The following is a 15,700-nucleotide window of genomic DNA, read 5'->3' as shown; positions in this document are numbered from 1 at the left end:
CTCTGACTGTTGTTTGTGCATACGCACCAAACAGGAGTTCAGAGTATTCAGCCTTCTTGGATACCTTGCATGGGGTCCTGTATGGGGCGCCGGCAGGGGATTCCATAGTCTTGCTGGGGGACTTCAACGCGCACGTGGGCAATGACAGTGATACTTGGACTGGCGTGATTGGGAGGAACGGTCTCCCTGATCTGAACCTGAGTGGTGGATTGTTATTGGACTTCTGTGCTAGTCACGGACTTGCGATAACAAACACCATGTTCAAGCATAAGGATGCTCATAGGTGTACCTGGTACCAGAGCACCCTAGGCCAAAGATCAATGATCGATTTTGTAATCGTATCAGCTGATCTGAGGCCGTATGTTTTGGACACTCGGGTGAAGAGAGGGGCTGAACTGTCAACTGATCACCATCTGGTGGTGAGTTGGGTTAGATGGCGGGGGAAACCTCTGGACAGACCTGGCAAACCCAAGCGTGTAGTGCGGGTGAACTGGGAACGTTTGGAGGAGTCCTCTGTCCGGAAGGACTTCAACTCCCACCTCCGGCGGGACTTCTCTGCCATCCCTGTGGAGGTTGGGGACATTGAACAGGAATGGGCAATGTTCAAAGCCTCTATTGCTAAAGCTGCAGATGCGAGCTGTGGCCAGAAGGTCTTAGGTGCCTCAAGGGGCGGTAACCCTCGAACACCCTGGTGGACAGTGGTGGTCAGGGAAGCCGTCCGACTGAAGAAGGAGTCCTACCGGGGTATGTTATCCCAGGGGACTCCGGAGGCAGTTGCAAGGTACCGACGGGCCCGAAGGGCAGCGGCCGTGGCTGTGGACGAGGCTAAGCAGAGGGTGTGGGAGCAGTTCGGGGAATCCATGGAGAAGGACTATCGGGCGGCACCAAAGCTGTTCTGGAAGACCATACGGCACCTCAGGAGGGGGAAGCAGGGAACCATCCAAGCTGTGTACGGCAAGGATGGGACTTTGCTGACTTCAAGTGAGGAAGTCGTGGGGCGTTGGAAAGAGCACTTTGAGGAACTCCTGAACCCAAATACATCAGACACACCCTCCCTGATAGGAGCAGGGCCTGAGGATGATGGGGGATCGACGTCGATCTCTCGGAGTGAAGTCACTGAGGTAGTTAGACAACTCCACGGTGGCAAAGCTCCGGGGGTTGACGAGATCCGTCCAGAGATGCTGAAGGCTCTGGGTGTTGATGGGCTGTCTTGGTTGATACGCCTTTTCAACATTGCGTGGAAGTCTGGGACAGTGCCGAGGGAGTGGCAGACTGGGGTGGTGGTTCCCCTTTTCAAAAAGGGGGACCAGAGGGTGTGTGCTAATTACAGGGGTATCACACTACTCAGCCTCCCTGGGAAAGTTTACGCCAAGGTACTGGAAAGGAGGGTCCGGCCGATAGTCGAACCTCAGATTCAAGAGGAGCAATGTGGATTCCGTCCTGGTCGTGGAACAACTGACCAACTCTTTACGCTTGCGGGAATCCTGGAGAGGGCCTGGGAGTATGCCTATCCAGTCTACATGGGTTTTGTGGATTTGGAGAAGGCGTATGACCGCGTCCCTCGGGAGATCTTGTGGGAGGTGCTGAGGGAGTACGGAGTGAGGGGAACCCTGTTGAGGGCCATCCAATCTCTGTACAACCAAAGCGAGAGTTGTGTCCGGGTGCTTGGATGTAAGTCGGATCCGTTTCCAGTGGGGGTTGGTCTCCGCCAGGGCTGCGCTCTGTCACCTATCCTGTTTGTGATTTTCATGGACAGGATTTCTAGGCGGAGTCGTGGCCATGGCGGAGAGGGTATACGTCTCGGGGGGCTAAAGGTTGCGTCACTGCTGTTTGCAGATGATGTGGTCCTGATGGCACCTTCGGTTCGTGACCTTCAGCTCTCACTGGATCGGTTCGCAGCCGAGTGTTCAGCGGCTGGAATGAGGATCAGCATCTCCAAATCTGAGGCCATGGTTCTCAGCAGGAAACCGATGGTTTGTACAGTCCGGGTAGGGGACAGGACTCTGTCCCAGGTGGAGGAGTTTAAGTATCTCGGGGTCTTGTTCACGAGTGAGGGAAAGATGGAGAAGGAAATCAGCCGGAGAATCGGAGCAGCTGGGGCAGTATTGCAGTCTCTCTGCCGCACTGTTGTGACGAAACGGGAGCTGAGCCAGAAGGCAAAGCTCTCGGTCTACCGAGCTATCTACATTCCTACTCTCACCTATGGTCATGAAGTGTGGGTAATGACCGAAAGAATAAGATCGCGGATACAAGCGGCCGAAATGAGTTTCCTCAGAAGGGTGGCTGGCATCTCCCTTAGAGATAGGGTGAGAAGTGCAGTCACCCGAGAGAGACTCGGAGTAGAGCCGCTGCTCCTTCGCTTGGAAAGGAGCCAGCTTAGGTGGTTCGGGCATCTCGTGCGGATGCCTCACGAGCGTCTCCCTAGGGAGGTCCTCGTTGCACGTCCCACTGGGAGGAAGCCCCGCGGCAGGCCAAGGACCAGATGGGGGGATTACATCTCCTCTCTGGCCTGGGAACGCTTCGGGATTCCCCAGGAGGAAGTCGCAAATGTTGCTCTGGAGAGGGAAGTCTGGGGGTCTCTGCTGGAGCTGCTGTCCCCGCGACCCGATTCCGGATAAGCGGTTGAAGATGGATGGATGGATGGATGGACCATACATTACAGGGGACCTATGATAATTCCGACAAGAAAAAGACAGCAACATTTGTACTTGGTTTGAGGAAGAACAAGAAAATGTAGGAAGTATTATTTTCACCTAATCTTGGCATGCGCACAATAATACCGACGTGCAGCATGTAGTGAAATAAATGCTGCTATAAGATTTTTTTATGCAGCACTATATTGATCTGAGCGTGGGCAGGTGTATCTAAGGTTGTGACCGGTGAATCTATATAATGTTTATAATGTTTCTTTTCGACCTTCTCATAAAAAAGATAATAAAAAGTGTACATTTAAAAAATATATATTTGTATACTTGGGAGAAGGTGCGGCATTGAGGGTCTCCATTGCAATCTGGGAACGCCTTCACAAACCAACATTTTGCAGACATAAAGAGAAAGTATGATATAAATGCAACTGTGAAGCAGAATTTACGCAAATTTAAAGGAAAGCTAATCCAATACATATTATCTCAACCAGTGTTTCCTAACCATGAGGCCGGGGGCCTATTTTGGGCCGCCAAAAAGTCTGTTTCTCAGCTGTGGTCCGTATGAGCCCCAGCGGTACTCGGTTGTAAAACACCTTTCTACCACTTGTGGCAATAGTGACAATATCAAAAAAACAGAAGAAGTCTGGAGCTAAAGTCATTTTTAAAACGTTTTTGAAGCTCTAAAATCTAAATCTAAAGTGGTTAAGATGTATTATTATTTGCACTTTAATTTTATTGATCATTTAAAAAACATTTTTTATTAATTTAGTTAGAATTGATTTACTCTACCACTGCATAAATGTATGTAGATGTATTTTTCATCAATTTTATTTGAGTTCCTTCTTATGCAGTATATGTGATTAATATTTATTTTGTATTCAGCCTGGCTTAGGCCTTGATAATAATCATTGTGATTAACACATAGTTTCATATTGTTTGACAACGTTTATCCTGTTAAAATGTAAGTAGGTTAGATATAATTACTGAATACAATTAAAAATGAAGAGTAAGATAACTATCCATCCATCCATTTTCTACCGCTTATTCCCTTTGGGGTAGCGGGGGGCGCTGGAGCCTATCTCAGCTACAATCGGGCGGAAGGCGGGGTACACCCTGGACAAGTCGCCACCTCATCACAGGGCCAACACAGATAGACAGACAACATTCACACTCACATTCACACACTAGAGCCAATTTAGTGTTGCCAATCAACCTATCCCCAGGTGCATGTCTTTGGAGGTGGGAGGAAGCCGGAGTACCCGTAGGGAACCCGTGACCCATGCAGTCACGGGGAGAACATGCAAACTCCACACAGAAAGATCCCGAGCCCGGGATTGAACCTAGGACTACTCAGGACCTTCGTATTGTGAGGCAGACGCACTAACCCCTCTTCCACCGTGCTGCCCAGTAAGATAACTAAATTAGTATTAATATTGGAGTGTAAAAGTTGGGCTCCGATGTCAAAAAGGTTAAAAGGGGAACGGCACTTTTTTGGGAATTTTGCCTATCGTTCACAGTCATTATGAAAGACATGACGACAGATTGATTTTGTTTTAATGCATTCGAAATATAAAATAAACGTAAATAAAAGTCCGCTTACAGCGGAGCCAAAGGGAACTTCACTATTCCGCCAATAAAATCCAATAAATAACCATTCAAAAAGCGGCAACAATACTAAATTTACATTTTATGATTTGAATATTGAATATAAGTATTAGTGATATTGTTATTATAAGCGCTAAGGCAGACAAACCATTTATAGCGGCGACGTAATTACTTTTGTGTCTCCCTATGTTTACATCATTGAGTGGTCTGCCGTTTCTTCGTTTCCGTGCTCCCTGTAAGTTTATTGTCGATCATAAATCATTCATCTCACCTGGATATGAGACGCCTGAGTAGGTAATCTGACAAGTTGGGACACTTTGACAGCCCGTTTAGGACCTGGAACTGGCGAGGACGAAACGAAAAACGCTTGTTCCTCTCCACCCCCACACCCTGTTTCTTCATGAGGATTATGGTCATTCTTCATTTAAATAGGAATATATGAACAGCCCAGGCTTTCATAAAGTCTGCAGTGAGCAGTAATTATTGATGAAAAAAAAAAAGCAAAAGCTGTGATGCATTTGTGAAATTAATGCACCACGTATGCTTAAAATGATCAAAATACATAAATATTAAATGTTATTATAACTAAGCCTCTAACTACATTACATATATACTTATATCATGTATATAAAACCATAATGGAGGTGTTTAGATGTTTATTTAGGGGCTCTATAGGCTCCATTGTAAGCAGACTTTTGATCAAATGTATTTATATTTAGAATGCATTAAAATAATACATCCATCGTCATATCTCTCATAATGATTTTGAACAATAGGCAAAATAATTCTAAAAAAAGTACAGTTCTCGGTTAAGAACCCCTGATTTTAAGTGTTTTAAATGTCATCATAGGGGCATGGCTCAGGTGCTAAAGTAGTTGAAACCCAACCCAATGATTGCGGGTTCAATCCACATTCCCCTTCTACACCTTGCCCAAGGACTACCATTGAAAATGAGCTCGATAGCAACCACTGACACATTTACAGAAGAATAAACTTGAAAGTGATACAACACAGACTGAAATGCAGCTTGGTCAGGCAAACTAAGTGAAAACTAAGGCTGCAGCTAACGATTATTTTTCTATCGATTAATCTATAGATTATTTTTTCGATTAATCGGTTAATCTATAGATTATTTTTTCGATTAATCTATAGATTATTTTTCCTTTTACCGATTATTTTTTTATTCAAAATGAAGATGAAAAAATAAATGTAGGCCCGTTTTTTCAAAAGGCATGGCTTTTATTTAAAAAAAAAAAGAAGTATGGCCACTCAGTCAACATTGACAACAACATGACTAAATATTCTGTAACAATGTAAACATTTAAAACTTTTAACATTTAACAAAATTAAAAGTAGCTTATTTGCTTTTTAATGTGCAAATATAAAAGTCAACATCCAGTGCAAATCTTAATATTCTGCAATAGTATAAGCATTTCAAAATTAAAAGTATTGCTTATTTTGCTTTAAAATGTGCAAAAATAAAGATAAACATCCAATACAAAAAAGTGCAAAACGAAATATTCTGTAACAACAGTGTAAACATTTCAACAAAAGTGAAAGTATTGCTTATTTGCTAAAATGTGCAAAAATAAAGATAAACATCCAATACAAAAAAGTGCCAATCTAAATATTCTGGAGCACTGTAAACATTAAGTATTGCTTTTAAAATGTGCAAAATAAACATCCAGTCCAACACAGTACACAATAACCAATTCTACTCATTCCAGTGAGTGTCTAACAGTTGTAATGAAGAAAGGTTAGCATGTCTACATGCTTTGGTTCTTTTCTTGTTTACAATATTCCCAGCAGCTGAAAATAGGCGCTCAGAAGGGGTCGATGTGGCTGGAACTGAGAGCTAATTAGCCTTCACCTCAAGCCAGGATTGCGAGTGAGCTGAGCTGCAGTTTAAGTTTCTAGAAGGTCAACGGGCTCATAGTGATGTTACTAGTAGTTGACTGGGTGGTGTTTATTATCATTTGGGGAGAGTCCGCTGCCTGATGCTCACCTGCTAAACACCTATCTGCTCCACGCTGAAGCGCTGACTACATGCGCTCTGAATACGCACTGCTGATTGGCTGATAATGCTTCGTGTGTACCAATCAGATGGTTGTGTGGGTGGGACAATGCTGCGTGCTGAGACAGAGGCAGACGGAGCAAAGCAGCTTGTTAAGACTTTAGCTTTAGCTTAGAAAACTCGTTCGGTACACCCCCGTACCGAAACGGTTCAATACAAAACACGTACCGTTACACCCCTAGCAGATACAAATGACACATTCATGTTTTTGTGTAATGATGACAACGTATGCTCGCACGGACGATTGACTAGTTGATGGTTTTCTTTTCAAATGTTCGTTCATAGCCGTTGTGCTGCTATGATAGGCCATTTACGCTCGACACAGTGTGCATACAACAACATTATTAGGCTGTGTATTGAAATACTCCCACACTTTTGACCACTTTTGGCATGCTTTTCCCCCCTCGCTCGCACCGCTCGCATCGTCTTCTTTGATCGTCTGCTTTGCGCTTCGCCATGACGGTAGTGTGACGTCATTATGCGACGCGTCGACGCACAAAAACGGCGTCGACGTATTTACGTAACCGATGACGTCGACTACGTCGACGCGTCGTTTCAGCCTTAGTGAAAACAGTCAAATGAATTCAAAGCAAAGGTTAAAAGGTAACAGACTGGATTACTTGACTACTAATCCTAAACAAAATCGTTGCCAGTCTCCACTCAACCTGCTTCTGTGCTTCTTACAAGCTTACCTCTCTGAATTGGCAACTTCCTACTATCAACTTGTAAGCTTGTCCCACTTCCTATTTTTACATCACAGAGTTCATTCAACTTTTGACTGAGTGTTCTCAGACATAACGTTGAGAAAGGAAATGTCAGAAATACAAAAGGAGAAATTACATTAAAAAAAACCTTGTTAAGGAAATGAGTGATGTGAAAAATTGCAAATAAATTGCTTAGATGGGAGAAAAGGTGGCTGCTTTGAAAAAGCAAAATGGTTAGAGGGGTCTTATAATACTCCAACTGATGTGCAGAGTGGATGATTCGGAGCAAAGCACAAACATGAACAAAGTCATTGTATCAGCTGACGAAATGGATCATGCCTCAACACACCAACAGGTGGACAATTGTCTGCAATCTAAGGGTGTGGATGGTTTCAATACATTGCAGAAACAACAAAACCACATCTATCACTTTATGGCGATGACAGCCTGTCATACTCATCAAGTAACACAAAATAAAAATAGCATTAGTGAAACAAAGAAGTAACCTGAAAAAAACAAATGTCTACATAAATGAGCAGCTGACAAAACACCACTGACATCGCCAAGAAAGCACGGGATTTAAGGAAGCAGGGGAACATTCAAGGTGCTTTGAGCGCCAACTGCAACAAGAAGAAACCAAAGTATATGCCAAAGGGAAGTCAAGGAATTGAACAAAAGATGACATCGTTTTAAAAGGAAAATTAAAGAAGCTATGACAAAAAATGACTCAGTCTGATTGAATAAGGTTGTCAGCAATGGACTACAATGACACTACAATAAACATACATTTATTTTATAATAATATATGCCAACTTCAACAGTATCAAGCAATATATTTAATTCACTGATCATAATTAATGTATTGCTTAATCTATATACTGCATTCTATTATGAATTATAGGTTTTTGTCAGGTTTTGTACTCCTGTAAATGTAAACATTCATCCTTAATCTCTTTACTTATCAAACTTATTTTATTTCTATTTATTATTTTTATTTATTTCATTATCATATTTAAATAGTTTATTAGCATATTTACACATTTCACATGTTTTATTTATTTGTTTTCTATTTTATTTTTTTACTTCAATTTGCTCATTTTGTACTTTATAAAATGTTTCTTCCCTCTTTCCTTTCTTTCATGACTGCATAAGCTACATATACTGTAGCTCAACATTCCCTAGTCATTTCTCCCCCTAATTTGGTAAAGGTCACACAGAAAGATAAACGTAATGACAAAATGTAAACATAAGCTAGTGTAAGCGTCAACATGATAAACATATGGTGTGAAGGAATTATCAATAATCCACATGCAGAAGTGATAGAATTAAATAAGATCTGCTTCTTTGTACTCCTTTTCAGATGAGCTGAATTGTGTAAATGTAATCATCTGATGATAGTTTTTTATGTAACTTGTTATAAGCATGCTCCTACTAAACACCTTCTACCAAGTCATACATGCTGCAAACTATTCATTTTACAATCTGCAGCTTTAAAATGTTTATGAATGGTTTAAAGAAGTGAGCGCTGAATGCTAAGCTCACCTCCTCTCCCGTACCCTGCATGACTTCAAGAGGAATGGCATAGATCTTGTTGTGCATCTCCACAGTTCTCTTTTTCCCAGAGCGAATCTTCACCATCAGAACTCGAAAGTTGGTTCCTCCTAAATCCAAAGCTAGGAAGTCACCGTTTTCTGCAGTCAGACAGCAACACAAAGACAACTTAAACAATCAATTGGTGATCTGAATAGATTTGCATGCACTTCGTACAGTGAAATTTAGTCCGTACATCGACGCACTTGAATTGACTAACTTTTTGTTCTATTCAACTATAGTAAATATGACACCTTATCCTAAAACAGGGTTTCTGCAGGCATTAGCAAATCTAATGCTTTGTAATGCAACTTAAAAAAAAAAAATACCCGTGTCCTACTTCAGATAGTTATTATATATAGTCAAAAGCTGTCTGTATAGACAAAATTGTAAGCATTTGACAATGATTATCTCAACTATTTTGAAAAGTTTACATTAACTGTTACTCTCTAGTGGACAAGAATTGGCTTACATCCGAAATTTATTTCTATTAAAAAAATTTCTGTAGTTGTTGCAGCAGCTACCAGTTGTGGTGGCGTTGTGATGACAGCAGAATTTGATTTGTTGGTCACGCCAAAGAATTTTGGCACCAGTAACTGCTGCCTGCCTTTAATCGCCAACTTATGATTAGCTAATAGCATGTGTGATTTCACTGCATTACATTTTTTAATATCTTTGGAGTTCAAATTGAATGCTTTTTAATGGCATTTAAGGCCTTATTTTTCGCAAAATCCATTTAATGACTTTTAATGCTTTCCAATGACCTGCGGAAACCTTGTAAAAGTCAGGTCACAAGGTGCGTGTAAGTACACAGTGACATTACCTTATACTAAAATGTTGCGGTCTCCTAGAACTTTGCTCCTTAACTTATTGACCTTGTTTTTTGGATGCTACCATTAGTGTAAAGGAGTGTCGAATGTCAAAATATAACATCATTTCTCCATTTAATATATATAATTAGGTAATAGCTTTTTTTCTTCAGTCATTATAGGCGAGTGTAATGGCAAAGTGTCCTGTGTAGTGCATTTCAGGTAAGAATTTGAAAAGTTATATTTTTATGTGTTCAGAAATTTGAGAATTACACCAGATAGTGTCTATTGAATCTCACTGCAGTTGTGTCTAACCTGAGCCATCAGGAACACTGCATACAAAGGTTGGCAACATTTTGACAGTGGCAGACGCATGCGTTTCCTTGGAAAGGCCATTTTGGATCTCAGTCCTCATTCGCTTCTTTACCTTTGAAAAACATGGCAGACTATGAATTAGTAGCTATACTCTCACACAAGGGCGTAGCACCAAAGTCTGGGACCCAATATACAAAACTTCTAAATGGGCGCCCATCTCACCCTAAACTCAACATCGCCACCTCATACACTCATATGTTTATATGCACCAAAAACTAATTAGCGCATGGATTTGGTCATTTTTCACTTAAACATTATTACAAACCTGTCAAAGTTTCCTTTTCTTAAGAGAGTAAATTAGAGATTATCTGACTGATACACATTGGTTTATTATCAGTGGATGAAACTTATCATAATAATACATCATCAATAGTAAGATTATATTCTCATTAGCACATCTCCTGGGGTTCAAGTACTGCGCTGTTTTCAAAAACTAGTAACGCCTGCCTGTGTGTCTAACTTTAAACAAGGGTCCTTGAACACACCACAGTTGTGGGCAATGAGATGTTGTGCCGCTATCCAAGTGGAAGGAACCATTTTGCATACTGTAGTGAGTCTTAGACATTCTTAATTTGATTCCAGCAACCTTATTATTAAACTTTAATGGCTAAGTTAATTGTATATTAACATTTATGACATATTTTTCATACCATACATATTTAAATGGCAGAAAAAAAATCTTCAAACTTTACAAAAGCCCAGGTGGCCTAGTACAGCATCCCCATTTACCCCCCACTTTGACGGCCCTGCTCTCACATGCATAGTGTAAAACACACTAGCTCTTTCCTCACCTCTAGCAGTTGTTCAGTCGTCAGGCGGAACTCTGACAGAGTTTTTGCAATTTGTCGAGATTGCTCAGCGAGTCTGTAGGCCACAGCAGTCACCATGGCGGCTCCTTTTCCACTGCCGCTCTCTGACAAGAGGAACCGCACATCAGAGTCAGGGACGAGGCGGCGGACCGCCTTATGAAGACGTCGGGCATACCTGAAATAGATTTGAATTGCGTTATTTGCAAGAATATTTGTGAATGCATTGTAAGTACAAATGCATGAATGTTTGAATGCATGACCGTTTCCATTTCTGACTCACTGTGGGTGCATCTTGTAGAGAGATCCGTCAATGCCAACAGTAGTGCGGAGTCGGGCCACACCTTTGTTTTCTTTGAGCTTCTTGAGGATGCCCGCTAGCACCGCCGCTACCAGGTTGGCAGAGCGGAAAGACACAATAGTACAGACCTAATGGAGTCCATCAGAGAGGAGAAGCACATTAAACTTTAAACAACATTCATCATTTTTCTATGCCACTTATCCCATTTAAGGCAATTAGAAATAGATTAGAATAGAATAGAACGTACTTTATTGATCCCTGGGGGAAATTCACTCACAATAGACAATAATAATAAAAAAACAATAATAAATAATATAATATATACAATATATTATATATATAATATATGAATAATATAAATATATTCTACATATATTCTACATTTAAGTGCAGTCAAGGAACATGTGCATTATACAGTCTGATGGCTGTCGGTATGAAGGACCTCCTGTGTCGTTCCGTGTTGCATTTTGGGAGTCTGAGCCTCCCACTGAACGTGCTCATTCTCTCTGCAAGGTCTAAGTGTGGTGGGTGGGAGGTGTTGTCCATAATGGCTAGGAGTTTTGCTAGACTTCTCCTCTCTGACACCACCGCCAGAGAGTCTAGCTCCACTCCCACCACGTTACTGGCCTTCTCTACCAACTTGTCCAGTCTGTTTGCGTCCCTCACTCTCAGCCCGCTGCCCCAGCAGGCCACGGCATACAAGAAGGCGCCCGCCACCACCGACTCGTAGAACATCTTCATCATCTTTGTACAGACATTGAAGGATCCTAGCCTCGAAGGATCCTAGCCTCCTGAGGAAGTAAAGGCGGGTCTGTCCCTTCTTGTAGAGTGCCTCAGCGTGTTTTGACCCATTCAGCTTGTCGATGTGTGCACCGAGGTATTTATAATCCTCAACCATGTCCACATCGACCCCCCTGATGGAAACAGGGGTCGCCGGAGTACTACTCCATCATCACCATCCTCAATACACCCCACTATCGCAGAGTCATCAGAAAACTTCTGAAGGTGGCAGGACTCTGAGTGATAGTGGAAATCGGTGGTGTAGATGGTGAAGAGGAAGGGGGAGAGGACTGTGCCCTGCGGGGCCCCGGTGTTGCTGACCTGCCTGTCAGACACACAGTCCTGCAGTTGCACGTACTGTGGTCTGTCAGTCAGGTAATCAACAACCCAGGACACCAATGGGGCCTCCACCTGGATCGTCTCCAACTTCACACCCAGTAGTCTAGGAGTCTTAATAATTTAGTAGGAGTCTTTAATAACCACAGTAACCAACAAGTTATACCAGAATCAGTGCAGTTTCATTTCCAAGAAGGTGTGTAGTTAGAGTCTATTTTGGTAACAATACCCACATGTTGAACAGCGATGCAGTCCTCAGCTGAGGGCTCCACACCAAGTCTGTTTAAAATCTCTTTGGCCTTGGTTAATCCCTCCTTACTCCTAAAAAAAGAGATAAAGCGAGACAATGTATTGTAATCCTATAAACCAGAATGTCACAAATGTTTTTAGTTCAAGGACTCCACAAACAAGGATTTTTTTGGTATAATGGTGCAACATAAAACATAAGCTAGGAAAACAACCTAAGATAAAACATTTAAATGGAACAAGATAATAAAAAGAGAAACAAATCAGCTAACCACTTTTTGACAAAAAAAAATTTTTTTAAATGTATCATACAGCTGACATATTTTTACTTTCTGTTTGTGTATGAATGCGGTTATCATGTTCCTCCTCATTCCTTAACAATTTGCTCGGAGATGTACCTTGCAAGTTGCACATGTACTTATGTGTAATTATTTCTAAATATAGATTGCTAAATAAAAACTAAAAGTGAGTGTTGACTTAATGTACGTCGGAAAAAAGTGTGAGTTTACCTGAAGTTTTTCTATGTATGCAGTTATGTTCCTCCTCATTCCTTATTAATTTGCTCTGAGATGTACCTTGGACTTGTAACTAAGTGTAATTATTTCAAAATAAAGATGGCTAAATAAAAAACAAAAGTAAGTGTTGATTTTATGACTATAGGTAAAAAGTGAAAATCCCAGGTTGAGAGCAGTTGAGGACCCCTGCCTTAGAATATGCAGGAAGATCCACAAGAAGTCTAAAATGATGCAAATGACCCGCGACCCTGAAAGGGACAAGCGGTAGAAAATGGATGGATGGATGGACTTACTTCTCAATGGCAGAAACATGCTTGGTCTCGATTTTCCCTTTGGTTAGCAGCTCAGCTGTGATTCTTCCCTCAAACAGCAGACCCTCTCGGGCCATCTTGACCAGAATAAGACGAACCAGCTCACCCATGTACAGCCCGCTCACCATCTTCTCAAATCTGTAGCATAAGTGACAAGGCCATTAACATCACCTAATAACACATTGCTTGCTTTTACCTTACTGGTTTGCCTTTTCAAATATGTCTCATCACATTTAACATAAACCACAAAAGTATCGGGATATAGATCTATTAATCAATCAATAAGCTCCTTGGTCCCCTTTGAATTATGCACTTACAACTTTGTGCGGTTGGTTTGGGGCCTTTTTTTACCAGCACACAACACAAAGACCATAACAGCGTGCTTGGATGAGTTTGGTATGGAAGAACCCTGACCATCACCTTAGGGATAAAGTAGACAGAGATTGTGAACTTACCTGTCAGTGAATTTTCTAAAACATTTTATTTTCACCTGTTTTCTGTTAAGTATTTTTTTTATAAATGTCTATTAAGGCAAATAATTACGATGCTTATCGCTTTTTGATGACGTTCTGGAGGGATGAATGCGACTGAAGCACGGGAGCGTTCACATTGAGGCCACATCGCATATATGTCCAATTTATTTCCACATACAAAAAGGCCTGGGTCGAATATGAAAAATTCAGAATTGCACTGTTCACACTGACATGAACTTGCAACAACAACTTGCACTGAGCCTAGTCTATAAAATCCACTACACCTCCCTGATACCGAAGTACATGTCAAACTACTTCCTTAACGTAAATGACCGCCATAACCACAACACCAGGGGGAGCTCCACTAACCACGTTAAACCCAGATTCCGAACTAACAAAGGTCTTAACTCATTCTCTTTCTATGCCACATCAATGTGGAATGAGCTCCCAACAGGTATAAAAGAAAGGGTATCTCTATCCTCCTTCAAAACCGCAGCCTGTGGGAGCCGCTCAATTCTGCCTGAAAAGCCCTTAAAAAAATATTTATCATTTATAATACCATATTTATCATTTATAATACCATTTTAATATTTACATATTTTGATAATTTTAAGCATACGCGGCGCATTAATTTCAAAAACGCATCACAACAATGTTTTTTCTTCATCACTGATTATTACTCACTGCAGGCTTTATGAGAGCCAACAAACATAATAAAACATCACTTCCAGTGCAAAGTCTGCTGTCATTAGAATGCCGACTGCTGGGATGTTCATATATTTCCATTTAGGTGAAGAATGGCTCATAATCCTCACGAAGAAACAGGATGGGGGTTGGGCGGGACCAAGCGTCTTTCCGTGTCCTAAATGACTGTCAAAGTGTCCCAACTTGTTGGAATACCTACTTAGACTTCTTCTGTCCATGTGAAATGCATGATTTATGATCTAGAATAAACTTACAGGGAGCAAGGAAGCGAGGAAGCAGCAGACCACTCGATGAAGTAAACATAGGCACACACGGTAGTGATCACAGCGCCGCTAAAAATAGTTTGTCTGCGCTAACACTTATAATAACAATATCACTAATACTTGGTTAAAATTTAAATAACAAAATGTAAATGGAGTATAGTTGGAAGTTTTTGAATGGTTATTTATTGGATTTTATGGGCAAAATAGAGGAGCTTCCTTTTATTTACGTTTATTTAATACTTTGAATGCATGAAAAAAAATCCATCTGTCGTCATGTCTGTCATAATGGTTGTGAACGATAAGCAAAATTACAAAAAAAGTGCTGTTCCCCTTTAAATAATCAATATATTAACTCAGCTGCATAAATAGGTCAAAGTGACATACAGCTGTTTGCCAGGGTTGAGAGAGCCTCGGTCAATTTCTCGGTCAAACTCTGTCCTGATGTCCTCCAGGCGGCCATCGTCTCCGAAAGCCCCCCACTCAGTGTTCACACACATCCTGCCTTCATCGCCCTCCACCAGGTCGATGTGGCGCAGCTCCTCCATGTAGCAGGCGTTGGTACCGGTTCCTAAAAGCAAACATCACAAACATGGCAAACCCCTTAAGAGATAGAAGTAATGGCATTGCAAAACACACACAATAAATATGATGTTATTGAAACAGAACTTGCCAAAACACGGTTTCACTACTTTAAAGCTTACTGGCAAGTATGGATTGCCATTTCCATTCATTTTGACATGCAAGTTGAATAGAAAAGTACTTAAAACACGATAATATACATACACTACAATATAACAATATAGCCAAATAATAAATTCAACAATATGAAATAAAATCCACAACAAATTGACATCATTGTTGCAGCAAAACAGAACACATAGTATGTGCTAAAAAAACGCCCTGTTCATGTTGTAATGTTGGTGTTCAGAATTACGCTGCTCGTGAATACACTGGTGCATAATGAGGAAGTGTCGCGTTGCTGTTTGTGTCCGTGCGATGTTGGAGCTGCGAACTGCCGTTGGCGCGTTAAGGTCTGCAATAAAGTTTAAAGCAAAAAGAATTGTGTGCCTGTCAGGACACAATTACATTACTTACAGGACTTTACTTCCACAATAAAATTACATTACTTACAGGACGTTACTTCCACAATAACCCCTTCAAA

At 41.3% G+C, this 15,700-nt stretch overlaps 1 protein-coding gene across 1 annotated transcript in view; it reads right to left on the bottom strand.

The window, feature by feature from the left end:
• The window catches only part of hk1 (hexokinase 1), a 62,179-nt gene that overhangs the window by 16,313 nt on the left and 30,166 nt on the right, over positions 1 to 15,700 (bottom strand). Inside the window, exons 7-13 of the mRNA XM_062026003.1 lie at positions 14,923 to 15,106; positions 13,080 to 13,235; positions 12,259 to 12,346; positions 10,892 to 11,037; positions 10,594 to 10,786; positions 9,743 to 9,854; positions 8,571 to 8,719 (exon numbers count right to left, since the gene is read on the bottom strand). Of these exons, the coding sequence (XP_061881987.1) occupies positions 8,571 to 8,719; positions 9,743 to 9,854; positions 10,594 to 10,786; positions 10,892 to 11,037; positions 12,259 to 12,346; positions 13,080 to 13,235; positions 14,923 to 15,106 (1,028 nt within the window). The remainder of the gene's footprint in view (positions 1 to 8,570; positions 8,720 to 9,742; positions 9,855 to 10,593; positions 10,787 to 10,891; positions 11,038 to 12,258; positions 12,347 to 13,079; positions 13,236 to 14,922; positions 15,107 to 15,700) is intronic.

The sequence above is a fragment of the Entelurus aequoreus genome, linkage group LG02 (genome assembly GCF_033978785.1).
Source record: "Entelurus aequoreus isolate RoL-2023_Sb linkage group LG02, RoL_Eaeq_v1.1, whole genome shotgun sequence".
Classification (NCBI taxonomy): domain Eukaryota; kingdom Metazoa; phylum Chordata; class Actinopteri; order Syngnathiformes; family Syngnathidae; genus Entelurus; species Entelurus aequoreus.
The sequence above is the reverse complement of the archived record's forward strand: the minus strand, read 5'-3'. Positions and strand labels throughout refer to the sequence as shown.